Source organism: Rissa tridactyla, chromosome 2 (genome assembly GCF_028500815.1).
Source record: "Rissa tridactyla isolate bRisTri1 chromosome 2, bRisTri1.patW.cur.20221130, whole genome shotgun sequence".
Classification (NCBI taxonomy): Eukaryota; Metazoa; Chordata; class Aves; order Charadriiformes; family Laridae; genus Rissa; species Rissa tridactyla.
In genome coordinates, this window is record NC_071467.1 from 128,777,677 (window position 1) to 128,801,368 (window position 23,692).

Below are 23,692 nucleotides of genomic sequence, written 5' to 3' on the forward strand. Positions count from 1 at the left end.
TAGCAAGTGCATTCAGAAGAATATTTTCCCTGGTAAATGTGACCTCTGTCTGATGTCTTAGAGCAGATCATGAATAATTTGTTTAAGAGACACACTGCCAAACATCGCTCAAAGGGCCCCACGGTATCTGCTGGAAAGCTTCTTACTCATCCTTCACATTTGACATGGAAATGAGTTGGAGGTGTTAGTCCTCCATGAAGTCAATCTGGAGGGTGTCAAAGAGCAAAGCTTCATTATGTCCCAGGCTCAAACCAACACAGCGCTGTTAAATGGCAGTTCAAGTGACACCAGTTAATGACACTGCCATCTGACACCATCTTCTGGTTTAATGTCTTTAGGGTTTGGAACATGTCGGCACTGGCACAGGATTAAAGCACAGCCTCTTAACAAAAAGTAAATCAAAACCCTAGACAAGTATCAGTCCTCCATAGGCAAGTACTAATATGAGAGATTGTGAAGGATGTTTATGAGGTTGCCAGTTTTGTTCCAGAGAGAAAAGTGCTGAATTTTAAAATGTCGTCTGTTTAAAAGGGACAGGAACCAATCCATCACTGTTCTCTGAGACAGAAGAACTTCCCATTTGTTTCCAAGAGAGACCCAGTTTCAGACCTCCAAGCATGTGAGAGTTTACCAAATCATTACACGTGTAGTACAGGAAGTCCTTTTCACAAGAGGCAATTTAAAGGAACATTGGTTCAGTATTAACTTGGATATGGGGATCTTTATATAGAAACTATTCTTTTCTGATGGGCAATTTATCAGGTTATGAAAGTAGAGAAACTAAGGTCATTCCACACTTGCTTTCGCTTAAGGGCAGCACTATGTAAATGCAGAAGGTTGCTTCCCCAGCTAGCTGAGATTCAGAAGCAATTTAGCTGCTTTCTCACAGCATAGAGCCTCAGCTAATAAGCCCTGCGGACTGATACCAGCTCTGCAAAGAGTTAGCTCACAGGGTTCTGCACAGCACCCTAGAAATATGTGCAAAGGTACCCAATTATACAGAAGAAACACAAATCTGCCTGGTTTTATTAAATTCATCTTCATACTGGTACTGCTAAACTTGACCCAGCTGCTAGAGAGACACTCAGGTGGGTCTCAGACATACGCTGCTCAATATCCAGGTTTTTAAATCACTTCTTGTCTTGGAGGCAACTTCACAAAAACCTCTCGGCTCTGACCCGCATCTAGTAAGTTCATGCTTAAGTGTACTGGCTGCATTAAGCCAAAGCAAATAAATCCTTCTCTGAGCTACCCGTACAGGGCTGGTTGGGTTGTCCTTATGGAGCATTTTCTAATGTGACTTCTGCTGTCTGTAGTATGTTGCTATGCCCTTCACTAGTATTCCAGTACCTCTCTGCCCTTCCAGCGTGGATTATGGAAAAGATGTGGGAAGGTGAAGTTTTCATCCCCCATTCTTCTGCACACCACCAGCATTCTGACACTGGAATGACATGCCAGCTCTTGGCTTTCGTAGGTAGCCTGTAGATAACTCTACTTATTTACAAAATGCCCAGAAGTTATGGCATCACAGTAACAAAAAAAATGAAAGCTAGTTTTTTGGATGGGATCACAGGACGTGTCCCTGCCACAGCCATCTGGCAATGCTGGCAGTCATGAGATTGTTACACTTATGCTGCCTGACATCTCCCAGACAAATATTATTTGGAAGACTTATTAAACACGGTTCAAACCCACCCTTTCACTGCAATTATTGCAAACGCCATGAACAAGGAAGGAAAAATATAAAAATAGAGGAGTAAATACTTACAGGATATAGTTGCTAGTAAAATTTTAGTTATTGTGTGCAATAGCACCTTTAAAGGCTTAATTAGACTGACTTCATCCATCCCTCTTTTAACAGTCAATGCAATTGTTGCAAGGATGCATTTCATTATAAAGATCATTTGCAGTGCGGGAGGGAGAGGAGAAAATTGACTTAATTGCTCACTATTTAGGGGCTGATATATTGCCCCAATATAGATCTGGATGCAGTACTTGTAAACTGTATGCGAGATAGTACTGAATTCTTGTTTTATGTATCATGTGATGAGATGAAAGGTTATGACATTTTTGTAAGGATAAAATGGAATGGAAATTATTCTGCTGCCCTGGCTTGAAATGAAATACTTTAGGATTTGTTGGGAAAGCAAGTGCATTAAATGAGTTCTCTCATGCTTGGGACATAAATAAAATAATACATAGTTTATAAACCCAGTGTGATTAGAAATGCTGTAAGTAAAAAAGGCCACATCAAACACAGCCCCGTGAGTCTAAGGGGACTGCTCCTTTGGTTAAGGATAACAATGTAAAATAACCTATAAAAACACCTTGTAAATAAAGAACATCATTAACAAATTTATTAAACTGAACACGGGAATGGTTACCGGGAAACAAATATTTGTTGTAAAGCATGTCTTTCAGACTCTCACTTCTGGTTATGGTGTATATATATATATGTATGTAGGAAGAATAAAAGTGTAATTCTTCATACCCCATGAATTTTAACCACTTTTTTGTCCCTTGAGGGTAACTCTTAAGGTCAAAAACACACCGTTCAACTGAGAGAGAGCTGCTTTCTTTCTACAACAAATGTGCTAGTCCTGAAAGTCCAACTGTGGTAGGCACCTACAGACATTTTCATTCCAGTAGTCTGGATGAAAAGGAGATTAAAATAATGAATTTTACATGCGCCATTGTTAACTAATAAACAGCTTTCCCTGCAACTTTCAGTGAATTCCTGTCACAATATTTACTTCCATTGGCCTCTTGCTTCCTTCCATTTGTGTGCTGAACATCTCCCTACTGCTGACGGCCCCTGACAATCCACCCTCTCCTTCCCAGCATCTCTTAGGCATTGGTTTCTCTTCTGATGTCAGCTTTAGAGGAAGAAAACCTTGGCAGAAGCTAAATTCTGGCATGACTGAATTATTTTCCCATTATTTTTGTAAAGGTCTTTGGCATTATTATAGCTGAACCTTACCATAGTTGCTGGTTTGCATATTATTACGTTGTTCAGGATCCACCTTTAATTTAAATCATTATAGCTATGTTGAAACCAACCAGGTGAGCAGGAGCATATATGATACATTTCTTTCACTCTTCACACTTTGTTGAGCCTCTCATGGTCATCCATCATGTTCAGAATACACGGCATCTTTATAGGAAGGGCACAGAGCAACTTGAATGAATGATCCCAGACAACTGTTTTCGCTGAAGTAGGTAGATGGACCAGGTGACGTGGAAAAGTCCCCATCTTCAGAACAGTGCAGCAGCATGACTCAAAACTATATCAAGGTAGCAAACAGAAAATCAGTATATATGTCCAATCTGTGCAAGACATTCAGAAGTGCAGGGAAAAAAATAAGGCAAACAGGAAAATGGCTTTCCTTTAACATGCATTTCTAATTATTTTTATTGATGTCAACGTAACCACACTTCATGGCTTGGGTGACTTGCTTTTCAGTTATTATCCAGGCACAAATCCAGCTCTACTGTCAGTAATCCAGTCCTAAGGACTTCTGAATAAGTGATACAAATATATCTCAGGACTCACAATATCTTTTTTTTTTTTTTGCTAGTTTAAGTCAAAGCTAGTGTAAATCACAGTCTCTTCCACTAAGCACATTCATTCATTTCTGACCCCAGGCTTCTCGGGCAATAAAACAGAAATTGCAGTCATCTTACACAAAACCCAAATACACTCCACGGATACTTAAAGAAGTCTTTATTAGCAAAACACTGATGTTAGGAGTACTGCCCCATCTCCTTGTGGCATGTCTGAGACTAGTCAATTCAGATTGGACGTTAGGAAGAAGTTCTTCACCATGAGGGTGGTGAGACACTGGAACACGTTGCCCAGAGAAGTTGTGGATGCCCCATCCCTGGAAGTTTTTAAGGCCAGGCTGGATGGGGCTTTGAGCAGCCTGGTCTAGTGGGAGGTGTCCCTGTCCATGGCAGGGGGGTTGGAACTAGATGATCTTTAAGGTCCCTTCCAACCCGAACCATCCTATGATTCTATGTTCTTCTGTTACAGAAATGCATAGGTTGGAAACAAAAGTTTGTAATGAACAGAGAGAATACAGTTAATAGACTGAGATTTCTAAAATGAAGAAATAACTACAGGGTAATTGTAATAATCATAAAAGTCTCAAAAAAAATTACCAAAAAAAAGTTATGCAATGCATGTAAGTAATTAATACAAAATAGTTTGAATGATACAGTGAGGTTATAAATCACTCCCATTCCTTCTTCCCTGCCTCCTGAAGATGGTGCTTCAAGTAAGTGCCTTTGCTATATCAACCTCTATCCTTAAAGAGAACCGAAAAAGCCTATAATTGAAGTCAGGATCCATACTTTCTTTGTGTATGCTACTTGAAAACTGAAAGTGCGCATGTATTGGGTTTGCCTGGCAAAGAGCAACAGAGACAATGCGTGATGAACTGACCACAACCCCCATTCCTCCTCCCCCGGCACTGCTCGGGGGTAGGAGGTAGAGAAATTGGGAGTGAAGTTGAGCCTGGAAAGAAGGGAAGGGTGAGGGAAGATGTTTTTAAGATTTGGGTTTAATTCTCATTACTCTAGTCTGATTTGATTGGTAATAAATTAAACTCATTTCCTCAAGTCAAGTCTGTTTTGCCCGTGACAGTAATTGGTGAGTGATCTCCCTGTCCTTATCTCAACCCACGAGCCTTTCGTTATATTTTCTCTCCCCTGTCCAGTTGAGGAGGGGAGTGATAGAGCAGCTTTGCTGGGCACCTGGCATCCAGCCAGGGTCAACCCACCACAGCTTGTTTCAAACTGCATATTCCTTCCTCATAAAGAGTAGTCTTTAATTTTGATGCTTTAACTTTTCTTACAGGCTGGAATAGCTGTAGGAAGCATTCTATTTACTGAGCAGCAGCCACAATGGTTTGATTAGTAACATGCATTGGATATATATGTTATCTCCTGTCACTATCAACTGCCTTCACGGATGCTCAGTTTACCTCAGAAGAGACAAAAGCTACCCAAGACTTAAGTCATGGGTACTCTGTAGATTTTAATCTGAAGTAAGTTGCAACATCCCTTTTTTCTGAATGGCAGCACAATTTCACCAGCTTCGTAGCACAGAAAACTGTTGATGTTTTTTAATTGAGAAATGTAAACTAACCTTTTGCATGCAATATTTTAACCAATAATTGTCCAGTATATTGCTGTTTACATAGGCAAAACTTGCACATATTGAAATCAACACACACCCTCAATACAAGTTATTCGGTTATGGTTATCTAATATAAATTACCCAGGTAAATATTTAAACAATTTAATGTTGATGTACCTGGTCTAAAATGTAGAAGTTGTCTGAGGAGTTACGCTACATTCTTTGACACTCAATCTTTCAAGAATAAAGTATGCAACAGTAGCCCTTTATAAGAAAGCCTTTACGGTGGAAAAGAGCATAAAATGCAACAGGGTGTACTTATCTTAGACACAGAAATAACCAGATGCATAATGCTTCAACACCACACGAGTTTCTCCACAGAGGTCAAACACTAAAGCTAACTGGAATGAAATAATTTGTATTCTTAATTGTTTCTGTAAGTCCTCACCGTAAGCAATTGGGTTGACGGCACAGTAGAAACTGAAAACTGCAACAGTGATTTTCATACAGATAAGGAGAACTCTAAACAGTGATCAATTAAAGAAAAATACACGGTGATATATTCAGAATTATTTATTAACACAGGTTGAGAAACATAATTCTCTATTGGTGAAAATGATCTCATAGAAAGCGTTAAAAACAGCTTTCACAGTTTGTTGTCATTTATACCATATATGACATGCATCATAGAAAATCCCTTAAGAATGTTTTAAATAGAATTTTGGGCATTTATGGATGGTTGCTTTCAAAACTCTCAGTCTATCCAGGTTTTTATGTAGCATTTACCACAACAGTATTTGAGTAAATCATTCTGCTTGTAAAATCAGGAACAGTTTTAATGAGTTCAGCCATACAAGTAGAAAACAGTACATTTTAGAAATTTCTACATGATCTACAATAACTATCTTTTGCACAACCATGGCAATTTTAAGGTGTAATGTCTGTGATCCATTGCAGCATCACAGAATCAGAGAATACCGGGTTGGAAGGGACCTCAAGGATTATCTGGCCCAACCCTTCTTGGCAAAAGCACGGTCTACACAAGATGGCCCAGCATCTTGTCCATCTGAATCTTGAAAGTGTCCAATGTTGGGGAATCCAACGCTTCCCTGGGGAGATTATTCCAATGGCTGATTGTTCTCAGTGTGAAAAATTTTCCTCTTGTGTCCAATTGGGATCTCCCTAGGAGTAACTTACATCCATTACCCATTGTCATTTCCATGTGACTCCTTGGAAAAAGGGTGTCTTCATTTTCTTTGTAGCCACCCTTTAAATACTGGAACATGGTGATAAAGTGTCTCCTAAGCCTTCTTTTCTCAAGCCAAAACAAACCCAGTTCTCTCAGCCTTTCCTCATATGGCAGGCTTCCCAGTCCCTTGATCGTCTTGCTGGCCCTCCTCTGGACCCTCTCCAGCCTGTCCCTATCTTTTTTATATAGCGTGGACCAAAACTGAACACAGTACTCCAGGTGTGGCCTGACAATCTGTTTTCTCATTCTGGCACTGTTGATTGTTCAGAAATCATTGATCAGGAACTAGTAGCAGAAAGGTAGCGTTCATAATAAAGCTTGCAGCTGTTTCGAGTTAGCTCCTCTCAGCAGGAGCCATTTTCCTGGGAAGGCCCCACAGCGACTGGCTTAAAATAGAAATCATTAGGAGAGAGATGCGCTGCAAAAAGGCAGCGGTACAGGAGAAAACAAAGAACCTAAGAGAACAAGGGCGTTAAAGTTATCCCCGGGTTCAGTTTTCTCCACATCTGTCTGATTTTGTGTCAGTATAAAGTTAAGTCCGCGTTGTGCCTTCGGCCCACAGGGCTGTAGCTCTGCCTATCTGCCACTTCCCTGGTGGAAGGGAAGAGGTGCAGGTCAGTCTTCTAGATGGATGGGCATGAAGGGATGCCTGAGAGGACCTTGTCTGTGACAGACTGGTTTTCCCAATAATGCCACTACCTGTCATCGCTCTGAGTGGGTTTCTTGCAGAATCTGTGTTAAATGCATGCAAAATTTTCCGTGAAAGTTGGTTTGCTTAATAAGCATCTAAAAAAATTAGGCCAAGCATCCCAGCTTTTCCACATTCAGAGAGGAAATTTGGTCCGTAAGTCTTAATAGTTTCTGAACAGCCCCTTTCCCTGGCTACGGAACTTAGCAGTGACTGCACACACCATCATGCAATATGTAGCAGTTCAGTCATCAAAGAGCATAAGCCTTCTCTAATTTTCCTGCTAGGAGCTGCTGTGGATTATTTTCCTCTTTCATCTTTGTACAGAGGATGATAGCATATCTTCAGTTTAAATTTTAGAAATTAGAGAGAGGAAATAGAAATCCTGATTTTTTTAAAAAATCAGTGCAGTGAGTTTGCATGCGAGCTTATTTACAATTTAGGATAACTGTAAGAGCAAGAAATGGAAAGTACATTTCATGTTAAATCTTCATCTGTTTCAACTAGCCTGTTTCTACCCAAATCACTGCTAGATACATTGTTTCTCTATACTTTGTAGAAAAGAAAAAGAGAAATGCAATCATCTACGTATTGTTCCTCTGTAGTTATAGTTGGCTTTAAAGTATATCGGGCAGCTGATCACAGTCTCGCTAAGCAAATAGTTATTGATTTACTGGTCTAGTATCTATCAAACTTAAATGAATCTGCTCATTTGACAATAACTACACAAAATTAATTCTAGTCAATTACATAAAAGGCATCCCTTAAGTTATGAGTCTTCTTCAAGGGCAGCTGTAATAAGGGGTAGTATTGCTGACTTCTGAAGAGAACAGCTGATTTTATAGCTCCGGTATTTCTGAGGCTTGGTCTAGAGTACAGTTAGGGTATGACAGTTCATTTTGTGAAGCTGTGTGAGGTTTATTTGTGCTATGTTGAAAGAAATCCAGATCATGTAAAGTGTCTGTCTGGGATCTCCTACATCTCAGTGCACTGCTCTGACCACCAGGTGATGGGTTGCAAGATTAACTTTTGTTTTCCTCTGGCAAGAACTTCACTGAAAGAGAAGTATTTTGTTTTTCTGCAGAAAACATTTCGCATCAGCTAAATGAAATCTTGCTGAAGGGGAAAAAAAAAATGTAGCCAGAAATATTTGACCTTAGTCTTAGTCTTCTAAGTACCATAGGATTTTGTTTACTTTTGAATGACAACAACTATCCCAATGAGATAGATATTTATAGCATATACTCAAACTGGACTTGGTTTTAAGTAATGTAGAAATCACATAATCAGTTTTTTTGATTCATTGTATCAATGTTTGTTTTCGGTTCCAAATTGATATCTGCATTTCAAAAAGATGTTTGTTATTTTATAAAATTATGTTAATTAAAGCTGTGAGGTACTGATATAGAGTATCAGATAAGGAAAAAATCAATATATGGCCATTTCGTTTATATACACAAAACATATCTCTCAAAATATAGTAATATCTCCTATGAAGGAAGAACAATTACTTGATGTAAAAGTCCTTCAGCGAGCAATATGCTATCATGGAATCATAGAATCATAGAATAGTTTGGGTTGGAAGGGACCTTTAAAGATCATCTAGTCCAACCCCTGTGCCATGAGCAGGGACATCTTCAACTAGATCAGGTTGTTCAGAGTCCTGTCGAACCTGACCTTGAATGTTTCCAGGTATGGGGCGTCTCCCACCTCTCTGGACAACCTGTTCCAGTGTTTCACCACCCTCATCATAAAAAAATTCTTCTTTATATCTAGTCTAAATCTACGCTCTTTTAGTTGAAAAACATTACCATTACCAAAAACATTACCATTTAAAACCCCAACTCACTCAGCCTGCCTTCATAGCAGAGGTGCTCCAGCCCTCTGATCGTCTTCGTAGCCCTCCTCTGGACTCGCTCCAACACGTCCATGTCCTTCTTATGTTGGGCACTCCAGAGCTGGACACAAACTCCAGGTGGGGTCTCATGAGAGCGGAGTAGAGGGGCAGAATCACCTCCCTCGACCTGCTGGCCATGCTCTTTTTATGCAGCCCAGGATACAGTTGGCCACCTGGGCTGCAAGTGCACATTGTCAGCTCATGTCCAGCTTCTCATCCACCAGTACCCCCAAGTCCTTCTCCTCAGGGCTGCGCTTAATCCATTCATCCCCCCATCCCTGTGTATTTCAGCCTGTATTGATACCAGGGATTGCCCCGACCCAGGTCCAGGACCTTGCACTTGGCCTTGTTGAACCTCATGAGATTCACATGGGCCCACTTCTCGAGCTTGTCCGGGTCCCTCTGGGTGGCATCCTTGGTGCCACTCAGCTTGGTGTTGTCTGCAAACTTGCTGAGGGTGCACTCGATCCCCCTGTCTATGTCAGTGGTGAAGATATCAAACAGTACTGGTCCCAGTACGGACCCCTGAGGGACACCACTTGTCACCGATTTCCATCTGGACAATGAGCGTTGACCGCCACACTCTGGATGTCCAACCAATTCCTCATCCCCCAACTGCACCCATCAAATCTATGTCTCTCCAATTTAGAGTGAAGGATTTTGTGGGGGACCGTGTCAAAGGCCTTACAGAAGTCCAGATAGATGACATCTGTAGCTCTTCCCTTGTCCACTGATGTAGTCTCTTCATTATAGAAGGCCACTAAGACTTGTACTAGAGAAAGACATCTCAGTTCATGACATTATATCACAGATGTTACTTACTGGGGGAAGAAAGTGTCCAATTACAATGATTTGCATCTTGGGGCATTTTTCTGGATTAAGTGGAAGTGTGCTCTTTGAGTCCAAAATTGTGCCTTAGAGCAAACTCAGAATGGAAATTTTTTCAAAATATACTTTAGTGATTTTAATTGATCAAAAATAGTAGATCCTATATATCCAAGACATATGTCATACTGTACTTTAAAGATACTGTAAATTGAAAGAAATTGTGAGAAATCCAACAGTTCAGTATTACAAAACTTTGCCATGTTTCCAACTTTTTCTCTTTTAATCTTTTTTTTCTGTGAAACTAATATTAAAATCTGGTATTAATCTTACTGAAGTAAATATGTGATGATATGAACATTTTTATTGATTTTTACTGTGGGCTAACTATCATTGTTCCATTCATAAGTTCTTAGAAATTTCTCAGTGTACTGGCTCTTCAAACACAATTACAGCTCGTTTTTATAGTGATGATAGATTCTTTTCCATTTTTTTGAAATACTGACTTATAAAACATCTCTAAAGAACAGAAATAATAGTAGATTGTTTCCACATCATGTGGAATGCCTTTCAGCTTTTGTTCTCTCACGCTTATTTTCCTGATTTTTTAGTTTTCCCTCATTTGGTCTTCAGCAGCTTGGAGCTTTGTTATGAATTAATTCCTTGGTCCATCTGCTTAGTCAATGTGCATATCTTAGTTTTTTAATGTTGGGATTCATTTAGATTGGGGATGTCAAACACTATAGAAATGCTTTTCTTTCTAATGCTGAGAAATGGAAAAGACAATTGAATTCAGTGATGCTGTCTGTGATTAAGCATTGCTTTCCTGCCTGTGAAGACTTTGGACTTCTGATGTTTCAAGTTCTGAAACTTTTAAAAGTAGGAGATCATGCATTTTTTGTTAAACAGTGGAAATCTGAATCTAAAGTACTATTTTATAAGTAAATGTTAATAACTTTTATTTACCGAATTGAGAGACAAGACAATTTAGATGTAAAATGTAAAAAAGCAAATAAAATGTTTAATTAATTATGCTTTCTCTCAATTCATGATGCTACATATTTGTGGAAAGATCTAGTTTTATATTATTTCTATGCTTCATAATGCAGTGCCTTTCTGATGGAAGATTTATGCTACACATTGTTCAATTGTACTGCGTTTGTCTTCATTGCCGCAGGACACTGCCTCTGTAATATGGTAAATAATGAGTGCTACATAATGTAAACATGGATCTCCGTGTTCAGATAGGCTGCTAACACAAAGCTGAGTTATCCAGCCCCCGCTGTTGCTCCTGACCTCGATGACACCACCTTTCATGGACTCTTGTCATCTATTGTCTTTCATGGCTCCAGCCTCTTTTATTCCTTCTGCTTTTGAGCTTGCTTCCTTAGCGGTTCGTTTAATGATTAGGCTTGGATCCTTTCTCCTCTTTGCCCTTTCCATCCTTCGTTCATACCCATTACTGATTCCTGGCCCCCACGCAATTTCAAACTTCTGTGTTTATATGTGGGTTTTAAATCCACCTCTCTACTTTTAGTAATCTTTCTTCTTGTCCAATCTCCCACATCTCATTCTTTTGTTATTTATTCTGTAAACACAAAACTTACACCAAATTGCTCAATGCTTTTACTTGAAACTTCATGTTGTGTTGGCAGCATCACCATATTTGTCCTTGTCAGCAAAAGGTCAGCAAAACTGTGACAACAGTTTTGGCTTTTCACTGGTTTGGGCCCTGGACATGTAGGATGTTTTTAAAAACAAACAAATGCAACGCAGGTGTGGATTAACAGTACAAAGCTCTAATTTTGAAGCACCTGGGATACAGATATTAATGAGCAGCAAAGCATTGTTCCCAAATGAGTGTCACTAAGGATTTGGGCTCAGCTCAGTGTATGTAGGACAGGAGTGGCACAAAAGAGTATCCTGTCATTTTCAGTTGACAGATCCAATCTCATTCCGTAAATCTGGCACTATGAATCATTGCTATTTTCTTAAAGAACTGAGGAGGAAAGGAGGAGCTAGGAGGCTGGAGAAGGACCTGACGTAGCTTAAAGAGTCTGCAGAGCTTTCGGAGCATTGCCTGGGATTTCCCTGACACAGGGAAGACCACCACAGCTCCAGCTCTGATGTGTTTGCCAGCCTCCGGCCCAGACTTCTGCCAACACCATATACCAGCGTATTGAAATGCATCCTTGGAGGACAACGCTATAGGTATAGAAGGCGGGAGTCTTCAGCAGTGACACAACTGCACTGCTCTTTCTGTCCGATAAGGTTTTCTCAGCTCTGTGTCTTTTACCTAAAAGAAGGTACTGGAAAGGGAATGAAACTTCCAGTCTTTTTGTAAAGAAGAGCTTTCTATTACCTGCAGTGGCCATGGGATCAAGATGAAGATGGCTTCCCTCCTACCCTAACTCTTTCTGTGAGCTGCAGCAGATTCCTGTAAATGTTCTTGAGTGCTTTCCAAAGCCTTTGCAGGTTCAAAGATGTATGTAACTCCGTCAGCCACAGAGGCCGATGGTTTCTTCTAGGGGCCAGTAGTAGCCTGAGTCCATTGGTACACCAGGGCAGTAGAAGTCCCGCAGCAGCACAGTATTGCTGGAGGCCACCTGGCAGCAGTGCAAAGCTTGGGCTGGCCTCACCTCCACAGCTAATATGATTGTCAGCCTCTAGGTCTGTGTGCGAAATTGTGTTTGCAGGTCACAGGATTTTGTTTTGAGAGCATAAGTCAGCAGCTCATGAGAGATTATTTAGGGAATTTTCTCTCTTAACTTTTCTCTTTTGATGTTGCAGGAAATATTCAGGAAGTCATATTACAAGAACATTTGGAAAAAGAAGATGAAATTCTGGTTTCCTTGGCTGGTTTGAAACAGGTATAATTATTGCTCAACTTAACCTTCTTGTATCCTTCGGTGCTATTAATCCTTTCTTTTTGTATACTGCTGTTTTTTGGTCTTGTAGCTCTTTTACTAATACCAATGCATCAAGCATTGCAGCATATTTTTATTTAAAAATTTAAAACTCAGCTATAAAGAGTTCAAATGACTTGCATGGTACTTGTTCCCTGAAAAGTTCTGGATGCCTTGAACCAGAACTGCGGCAGTGCGACACCAAGTTCTGGACTTAAGCCACACCATCGTTTTTCTTAATGCAAAATGTACACGCTAGGCAATAATCATGCCTATGTCCCTGTTACTTAAATGTGATGGCACTTGAATGTCATTGAATTAAAAGAAAAAATACTACATACATAAAATGAGAATGCTGCTGAGCATCTGTAACTCTGATTATACTGTCCTCTGCTCCCTCATTTTTATGAGGAACAACGTGACATATGTTAAACCTGTAACAAGGCAGGGGATAATCTTAATAGTTTCATTCTCTTTGGATTTCTTGGATAATTCATTTCTAGACCCTGATAGAACCACATTTCACTGATATTTATATCTTTAACCAATACAGGTATGAATATTGACTTCCTTCCTGTCTCTTCAAAGCAAATATTTTGTGGAAATGGTGTATGAAAGCATGCTGCCCGAAGCTTTAGAAAATTTAGAATTCCTCCAAATTATTAATCTAGATTCTTTCCCCTCCCATTCAACAACAGATTAAAGATATCCTGAAAGGTTCTCTGCGTTTCAACCAGAGCCAGCTGGAAGCTGAAGAAAATGAGCAAATCACGATAGCCGATGATCATTACTGTTCCAACAGTCAGAACAAGGGGACGGGTGATGTCCTAAAGGGACCTGTTATGACAAAGCAACAGTTCATCTCAGGACAACAGGTAAGACAAAAATATCTCAAACGGGTCATTGGTGGAATTAGTCTGATACGTTTTGAAGACTTCCTTTAGCGTGTCCAGACATCACCTGGGAACAGCATTGCTGATGCGTATGGAGCCATGGTTAAAAGTCTCTCTCTAACTACTGTCCTATTCCCATCAATTATTTTTATTGTAGCCTTACGCTCTACACACAGATATTTAAATTGAAGTGTTATGCGGTGTTTGGGGGGGTTGTTCTTTCAGTTTGTTGAATCACCAGATCACAGATCAGTTTCCTACAAAAAGATGTAAAAACTGGAAGTAAATGTTCCCATATCAAATGTTCCGATATGAATATTCTCATTGTCCTTGTCCTCTAGAATCCCATTATGTAAGGGCTGATTATCTGCACTGCAGTGTATCCATGGCCAGTGCCAAAAAGGAAAGAGTGAAGAGGTTGCTTTTACCTTCTACTCCATTGTATTGACTTTCTCCTTGAATCAGTAAACATACAAAGCCTGCAGTCACAGGACAAATTCGCAAACAGAAAGGGGTATTTTCCTTTTGCGTTAAAAGGTCCCTTTCTGTCTAAGACTCACTCTGACTCAAATGTGATCTTAAAACCAGTATTTTTGTATAGGCACATTTCTACATAATTTTCAATATTGGACTTCTAAAGTTAAGTCTGCCGCCCTGATACTGATACACTCGTAAATCCAGGGGCAGTACTGTCACCTCAGAGCCTAACTGAGTCTCCAATCAGTTCACACTTGACAAGTTTACTTAGCAACTAGAGGAAATATTTCTTCGTTTTCAAATAACGACACAGGGTTGTTTTGATTTATTACACACAATCCCCCTGAGTTAGAACGCTCTATGTTAAAAATCATGTTTTAATTTTATTTCAGTATTAGAAGCAATACTGAGATTTTTTTTATTTTTTTTTTGCTTAGTAATGGCCGGTTCAAAGAGCAAAGCTTTGCTAGAAAGCTTTCATTGCTTGTTTAGCTGTTGTCATTACATTTTTGCCATAATAAAGCCATAGGTTAAAGTGATGTAGCACATTGAAGTGTTCCTAGAATGACCTATTTTTGCCCTCTATCTCCTAGCATTTTCTACAAAGTACCTTTTACTTTCTTGCCAAAATGGCAAATAATACTTTTTTGGTGATTTTTACTTAGATTTATTATAGAAACTGGAAGGTAGACTGCTGTATAAGATAACAATGTGCTGTAGAGCGTGTGCAGGCCCTACTCATGCTGGAGAAGCCCTTACGCAGATGCTGGTGTAAACCGTGTGTCAGCAAGCAGAGGCGCTGGGGCGTCACATTGTCAGCATTGGGAGTGAAGCAGGTGGAATCTGCTCTGCGCAGGTTTCTTTCCAGTGGAAATTTGCAGAATGATGTATAATGAGTGTACATCCAGCCACAGGAGCTGAGAGGTATCCCACAATTTCCGTGTACTCCATGAGGCTGCTGGTAAGCCAGCTACGAGCAACCTTGAGTAGATGTTGTACAAGCTGAGCTCCTGCGTAGCGTTAACGAGGCTTCAGCACTGCATGGTCTACATTTGGAGATGCAGGACATTCATCTGGATTAGCCTCCTCTCCTCTTATCTTCTGGAAGTTCTGGTTATGATAATGAGCAGCAGCCCCCACAACAAAGAAAAATAAAAGATTGCGGTTAGAAATGACAGTCCAGTATGTTGATGGTCTGTGCTGTTTCCAAGCCCGTCGTCTTTAATCACGGTGTCTAAAATCAAACAAAAAGAGGAGAGCTTTGGACCCCCTTTAATAAAACAGGGGAAAATAAAATTGCTGAATTTAGTGGGCTGTGACATTCGACTGTTAATTGATGGGGTCAATTGTTGGCCCAAACTGGGCCACAGCCCAGGCTTTTAGCTCTGCTGAAGAAAATGGGCTGCACTGATGCCCTGGGTCAAGCCGGGAGTACTGACTGAGAGCTGCAGAGGGATTAAAAATTCCAACCACTTCTAGACCATATAATGCATTTCTTGCTAAATAAATTTTACTCTATTTACATTTTCTGTGACTTTGGTAGTGCATATAATTGTGTTTGATGTGACTTATACTGTAGAGATGCTTCTCTGGTGGAATTATAGGGATATTTCTAGGACAGCTGGAAAAGTTACAGGTGTAGCTATCATGTAATTGAGATTAAAATCTGGTCTTTTGTGCTTGGTTGTTATATAAGTATAAATTATTTATCATCTTTACTTTTTTTAAAAGTTCTCTTCCTCTTTTTTGCCTCAAAATCCCTTTCTGGAAAGTGAGGATAAGGATACAGCCCTTCTTTGGAAAGGAAAGCTGCAAAATTAAAAATGCAAAAAAAAAAAATAAGATAAAGGCTCAAAAAAGTAGAGCATTTTTGGAATGTTTGGCTTTGGTAGCAGCGTGCCGTTGACAAACAGAAGGCTTCTGTTGCTAAATAATGAATGATAATTAACACATTATCTTGCCTTTATGTCTGTTCAAAGAAGGAGGCAAAATGAGCTGCTGTTCTTCTAAGCTTTCTTGAATTGTATCCTTACAGTTAGTTTTAACTCATTCACAGTATGAAGGCAATTGAAATAAGCCTGGTTCTAGTAGCCGATATTCATCGGGAAAAAAATGTTTGGAGAAGCCATATGGCAACGGGCGTAAGGTTGTTAACTTTCAAAGCTACTGGAAGTATAATTCTGTCGTTTTTCATTTATTCGGTAGTGGCAGCAGATGGGAGAAAGCATGGTTCACGTCAGCATGAGTTTCCTGAAACAGAAACAGGCAGAAGAAGAAGGGAGGAGGTATTTTACCTCTGGAACTATCAGTACCGAAATACCAGTGTATGCCAGGGATAGGCAAACATTTACGGGAGGCCCTTTTATAGCACTTGAGAGTCAATGTCTATGCTTTGCTGCTTCTCTGATGTTTCAGTGACCTATGGGTCTCTTTAACTGAACCAAAAAGTGTGGGTAGAATGAAAAGTAGCGTTGCAAAGCACAACACGTAATGACAAGAAACTGGGGTGAGTAGTTTCCTTTACTTTCCCTTTATTAAAGGGCAGGATGCCTTTTTTAACTGTGCAAGAGCCCATTTTTGGAAGCAGAATTTGGGAAATTGCAACACCAGCACGAATTGTTTATGACAGAGGGCCCTTGCTGGGGCTCACTGCCAAAAGGAAGACACCCCGTTAGCATCCTTGGGTGTACCAGAGGGGAAAATACTGATCTCGCTGGGTGAGTGTGTCACTAGGTAACGTCTGTGTCGCCCTAAACAAGGTGGAGACATCTTGGATGTGAGGGCTGCGAGGACTGAAATAGCATGATCTTGATAGCTTGGAATAATAAATCGTATAATTCTGCAAAATGAGTCTGTACTGCATTCCCTGAGAGCTTTTAAATAGGAGTGTGAAGAGAAGGCAGGTGAATTATGCAACGGTGGTTGTTTAAAGGACCGTCTATTTCTGTTGTCCAGGGCGGGGGCAGAAAGTGTTGAAATTTTGAACATGGCGTTTAGAGCTCCCAAAAAAAGCCTCACCTGGCCCTGTCTTGTGGCTGCACTGGGTGCCTACAAAATCAGGCAACTACAAATGCGTTAGTGGGGCAGAGCCACGGTTGTGCGCTGCCGGTGTCCTCGGCCCCCTGGAGCTGGCAGCCGGCTGACTGACAGCTCACGAAGACAGCATTTCAGACAGACCAGATGAAAGCAGAAGGCTAATTAATAACAAATGGTGTCTCAGCTCAGAAGGGCTTAAAGAGTGAAGTATCCCTCCTTGTAGGATAGGTCTGTTTGCTTTTAACTTCGTGGAAAGTGCTTGAAGCTGTTGACATTTGAACTACCCTGGTTCTGCGCGGATCGGGAGGACTGAGATCAATTCTGATAGCACTCAGCACAGGATAGTTGTTGGTATTTCTAAAAGCAATCTGCCTGTTTTGGTATGAATTTTATTAAGTCATCTGAGAAAAATGAATTAGTATCAAAAAATAATAGATGTAAATTTCTATCAGTTTGACAACTGTGTTACACTGGGGCCTGTAAAAGTGGGACCAATGCTCTGGACTTAAGGTATTTCCATTTGAATGAGATAGTATTAAAATGGGTTAATTTCAAAACAGAATACTATATATTATCATACTAGATAATATATTATTATACCTAGGTGCTATCTCGATAACACACAAAAGATTATAAATTATAAATAAGAATGTTTTAAACATTTACTGTAAAGGAGAGATATTTGAATCCTCGTTCACATACATTTTGGAAGGAAACAGGACACAATTCTGTACTTGAACATATTTTCACATTCAGCTGATGTTTATCTTGTTGTGACTTTTAACAATTTGGAACTACTTAAATAACACCCAAAGACTTCCAGCTCCCTCATTTCACATTACAGTCATTCTTAATCACTGGTGGGTTTTGCTCCCTGAGCTACTCTACAGTTCCCTTTCAAGAGAGTTCTGCTCTATAAGCAGTAATCAGAGCAATGGAAAATTGTTTTCAGCTGTAATAATAAATTCAGCAAAATAAGTTTTGCTGGAGGCCATAGATACCGTAACTCCAAGTTGTGGCTTGCTGATGCTTGTGATGACCTCCATGCTCCAATTTTATATACTGTGCTGAGGGTCTAACTTTTATCTCATTCAGATTCTTCCCGTTGTTCTTTTTTGTTACTGCCTTCTTTTTTTCTCTGATACCTACAGTCTCTCTTTTACCCCAAAGTGAATTTACACTTTTTTGTTTGGTGAAAGAGTCACAGCTGAAGGGCTTGTAGTTGACACACATGTCGACATACACATTTCCCCAGCTGCCCTTCTACTTCTCCTTTCTCTCAGTCTCACATTAATGTAATCAAATATATTGGTTTCAATATCACACCACTTCAGGATGCTTGTCGCCACAGGCTGCTTGGCAGGTTGCATTATTACGCTGAAAAAATTTGTGTGACAGCAACTAAGAAAGCAGTCACGTTCTTGTCAGAGGAACGTAGCGCTAGATAGGAGTTGAATGCATCTCTTGCAGAAAAAAACAGTGTTGCCCAGTTGGGTTGCAACCAAGCTAATAGGCTGCCAGTTGTCAACAAGTGAGAAATCCCACTCTGCTGTATATGGCAGTCTTCCCTTCTAATTACATATAGCTCTGACTGTTGAAAAGCTGGATTTCTCCTGAATATGGCTAATTGGAATATGAGATTGCCGGTTCATAGAGTTTTCTGGTATACTGACATGTAGTCTTGATCCACTACCTGAGCGCTCAGGAGCACACATTTCCCAAGGTCTAACCAGACAGAAGCGGGATTCCTGGACCTTGTTTTCTTGTAGAGTTAGAAAATAGTCGACACTAAGCCTAGAAGCCCTGGGAGCCCTGATCTGCCGAACTTGAACTGGTGCACACTAAACCAGGTCTATGTACAGCTCGGATTCCACAGATCAGGGTTTTACTAGGAAAATTTATATCAAACCATTCTTCTGGCAAGCTCCAAAATGCCATTGTCCATACAAACCAGCAAAAAAATTCCTCAACACTGCTTCATTAATTACTACAGAAAACTAACAGCAGTGAGAATATAATTACTGACGGTCTTCACAACTGTAATGTGTGTTGGATGCCTGGCTGCTGTGACCACTGCACAGGTGCATAATGATGATGAAACATGTATGACTGCTATACCAAATAATGTATTTTTAGCATGTTAGGTTTTATGCTTTTGTAAATAACAAATAAATTATTTCATCCAAATATAGTACCCACTTTACTTTTCACTTCTTGATTTGGACATTACTACTTTTGGATAATGATTATTCCTTTTTTCCCATTCCTATATCACCAACGTGCATGATGAACCTCAGTGGTAGAACTGGTACTAACTTTAAGTCCTTTCTGTGCCGTTGTCTCACAGACCACAACTGAGTCGAGCACTAATGAGAGCAAGAGTGCTGATGACTATATTATGGTTTCCAAAGAAGAGGAAGGAAGCAGAAGTGCTGTCCCGGAGCCAACGCAGTCCCTTCAGGCACACAAGGAGGCAGCGGTGAAGCCAGAAGCTCCATCTCGTTCTTCTTTGATATTCTCTGACCCACTGATGGGCTCCATTTCAGCCTCCTCCAGCAACCTGAGCTCCAGCCCTGATGATGACAGCAGTAATAATAGCAAAGATTCTGACTTTGCTATTGTCAGCCCACTGGACATCTAAACAAACAGGTTGGGAGAGGTTGGGAGGTCAATGGTTACAACTCAGCTCAAATTCCTATGATTCTACAGGCTGGATAGTTCTTTGGATTAGGACAGAAAACAGATAAAGGTAACCCATTTCAGCTGCCAAAAGCCTAAATTAAAAATAATAATTAAAAAAAAACCCAAAACCCACAAATTTGCAACTTTTCAAAAATAATAGCCAACTTTTAATAACTGCCTTAAATAAAAACCCAGTAAAAACCAGTTCTAATATACAGTTATTCTTAGTTATAGAGTTATCTTACTTAGGAGCTTTGTTACTATAGAACTGTTGCTTTCCCAAAATATAGAATAGTATGTGCTAGGTACCATAATGGATTAGGAAATGTGTAGATACTTGGCATCAGACCTGAAGCAGCAAAGACAAGCTAGATTTAGTGTCGTCCTTTTGCAAAATATGCTCAACTGGGTTTTCTGAGTAGGAAAGGGTACTGTTTCTTCAGAGACAGTGATTAGAGAAGTGAGGAATGTATATCAGAAAGATTAAAAGCATCATCCTGGCAGTAAGCTTGTTCTCAGTTAAGGAATCCTAGTTTCTCCGTTTTCATCCGGCAGTAGCCTGAGGTGTGTTCAAGGCAGAGGTTTGTGTAGCTGTTCCTCAGCGCTGTCTTACAGGAGAATGTGTGACAAATTCCTTGAGAACGGGGACCTATACAACGGAGCCTTATTTCCCTTTGCCTACCTTTTTTCCCTTTGAGAGTTCCCAGTTCACCTCTTTCCCTCTTTATATCTGTCAATTTTTACTCCCCCTGGCATGAATTATTTTTTATTTTACTGAGACTACCACGGTTAAAACAGTAGGTGCAAGGGAAATGACAGTATTTCATAGTGTAGACCTGAGCCAGTTGAACTAAAACTAGCTTGAGTATGATAACTTACCAGGGAAGGGTGCAAAGTGAAATGAAATGTTCGTAATTAAAAGCACTTTATGTCTCATTACTATTATCTTCTGTAGACTCTGTTTACATATATTCCTATACAATTTCCGCATTTCTAGTCAAGAAAAATGTAATGGTGCAGCAGCGTTAACCAACAGAAAGGTACTAAATAACTCTAGAACTTGTTCTTCTGTGGAAAAGTGTATTTCTTTCCCATCAAGTACATAGTACATCTAATAACAGTTTTTTCAAGTAAATAAGGGGAGACTTTTTTGTACTCTCTGATCCCTTTAAATTCTGTTGGAATTCACAAGAAGAAACCAGTGGTGAGCGGATCCCTGCTCTTGCAGGACCTACAAGAGCTAGCTTGAGGAAGGAATGCTAGAAAGTCACTCTATAACAGCAGCAAAAGAAAAATTGCATTATTTACTTTTAAGATACATTATACCATGCAACAACTTCATAATTGCATGGCAAAGCTTGTGTTTGTATGGAGTTAAGAAATGGTAGTTATTTGCTGCTTAGTCTGTAATTGTAAATGGAGTTAAGTACCGTATTCCAAAGATGAGGTGCCATGTAGTTTGCTGGTCTTAGATTTTACAAGGTCTGTGTCAGTGACTGAATTGAAGAGATAATTGTCATGTAATTACATGGTAGCTGCCATATCGTTACATGTTCAAAAGCCGCCCTGTAGTTCTTCTGAGATTGTTCGTGCCTTGTAAAATGATAAAACGCTAGAATGTTACGAGCAGGCATAGCATCACACCTCTCTGCGACAGAGTGATCCAAACAGTCGGATGACTGTTCAGCTGAAAGATCTTAAATGCGTAACATTTCAGGGAGGTGTTTATTTTGGTTTAATTTTAAGCTTCATAGAAAATCACTTTGGAATTCAGCATGCATGCCTGTTTTCAGGTTTATTTGATTTCCCTGAGTTTGCATGAACGCCAGGGGATTAGGTGACTGTTGACTTATTTAGGTCTTTCAAGCTTTTCTAGCCTTAACACATTCAGCAAGGCTTGTGCCACACCACCAACAAAGGGGAATCTGTTCAAGAAGTACCTATGGAAAGAGGAAAGAAATATTCTGGGGACAAAGAGAAAAATTTTATATCCTGTGATACGTAAGCCTCCAAAGATTCCAGTACTTTGGCAGGAGAAAATGTTTTTACTTCTTTTTTTTATTTTTTTAAGGATCAGTCTTTTGATTTCTGTTCTGGTTGGTTGTTTCAGGGATCACATTGCTATTTTCTTGAGCAGTCTCATTGCCAATGGAAGAGTGTGATTTGTACAGTTCTTTTATTTTTGTAAGTTAGTTGTCTCTTTAATATTGCATATTTTAAAACAGTGCTAAAAGTATATAAAGATTTTGGGAGTTTCTAGCAAGTTTTCACTAGTCAGTGAATACCGATGAGCTGAATGCCTATCGTGCCGTGGGATATGATAAAAATCTTCAGAAGCAGAGAGATGATTATACAAATAACATCAGAGGAAATTCCAGTAAATTAATTTGCTTTGGTTATACCGTGTCCTTCCACATCTCAAATGTGTTGTCTCTGATACTTCATCATAGTGCAGAGATAGTTAAAATCTTGTATGTTCATTAAATCAGAAACTTGTATGTTAAACAAAACGTCAAGTCATCACCCTGTCTTGCCTTATGTTAAGAATATACTGAGAAAGAAATTGTCATTTAAAATACAAGATTATTCTTTTTCCCCGAAGATGACCTGCTCCTAATGTTCATGGATAACAATAATCAGATAAAAAAATTATATGCATTGCAAATTACTGATGAAAACTAATATGGGATTAAGATATGTATCTGAGACTGTTGTAGTCTTATCTCACATCTGTAATTTATGACTCTTCAAAGTCTCTTGCATGTCATGTCAGTTGTATGTACTACAGAAAGGCAGTATCGTATTTTGACTGGGTATTCATTTAGTCGTGGAACTTTGTATCTTTACTCTGGAAGAACATCTAGCCCGCTTTATTAAAGAAAGAATTAACGGATTTTCTGGGCTGTGCTTGTGCTGTTTTCTCAAAAAGAAGGGAAAGCTTTTTGACTAGAATACTGGAAGTATGATTTCTGAGAACAAGGGTGATTAAAAACTTTAATAAAAACTATCCCATTATCTATATAAGCACAAAGATTATTAACATTTTAATCAAATTTCATATATATATGATCCAGGGAATAAAACTGCTTGTCATTTCTCTCATTCAAACAACACGGAACATTTCCTATTTTATCATATTTATTGTATCTGAAAATAACAAACCAAAATTAAACACAGTATAACTTTTCTGCAATTTCATGAAACATGGTGTAGTTACACCATTGTGTCTCGGTCCCAGTCCCAGTATCTGTACAGGATTTTTCTGAATCTCTGTACTTTATTTCACATTCTTAAATGTTTCCTGTGATTCTCCAGTATCTTCTCCTCATTAGGTGGCACTGAGGCAGCTATTTAAAAGATTAAATTTCAGGTTTAAGGTGTACCTGTGCCTGGCAGTTACAATGTCATCTGTTCAAATACGGACACAGCAATCCTAACGTGAACGGATTTCCAAGTTCTGGGTGTCAGCCCTTAGATAATACTTTCGATTTTGTGCTGCATGTGTTGGTCTTGAGTGAATGTCTGTAATGATTTATTAGACTTATTAAAGGTGCAATTTCATAAAATAAACTTCATTTGGCTACGGAATAGTAATTACACTGTCTCATAATCTGTGCTGTTCTTTTAAGAGTGGTTATATACAGTCAGTCTCTGCATTAGTGTTTCCTGTGTCACCGAATCTGCTAGCCTCCCACTTCAGTAGCTAGCTAAATTTAGAGATCAAAAGAGCATGAAAGAAGGTCATCAGAGAATCAGCAACCCGAAACATGCACACAGGCAACCTGTTTGCCTGCTGCTCGCAATGTATTTAACCACTAAAATGGTGAGGGAGGTTTTAGATATGTGAGAGGATCCTGCAAGAGGCGAAGTGCATAACCCTAGAAACAGACGATGAGCCG

At 39.6% G+C, this 23,692-nt stretch overlaps 1 protein-coding gene across 2 annotated transcripts in view; it reads left to right on the forward strand.

Moving 5' to 3' along the window:
* The window catches only part of TBC1D5 (TBC1 domain family member 5), a 320,822-nt gene extending 297,435 nt beyond the window's left edge, over positions 1 to 23,387 (forward strand). For both annotated transcript variants that reach the window (XM_054193612.1, XM_054193613.1), the window contains exons 21-23: positions 12,590 to 12,669; positions 13,404 to 13,580; positions 19,459 to 23,387. In XM_054193612.1, the coding sequence (XP_054049587.1) occupies positions 12,590 to 12,669; positions 13,404 to 13,580; positions 19,459 to 19,752 (551 nt within the window). In that variant the 3' untranslated portion in view covers positions 19,753 to 23,387. The remainder of the gene's footprint in view (positions 1 to 12,589; positions 12,670 to 13,403; positions 13,581 to 19,458) is intronic.
* Positions 23,388 to 23,692: the final 305 nt, after the last annotated feature.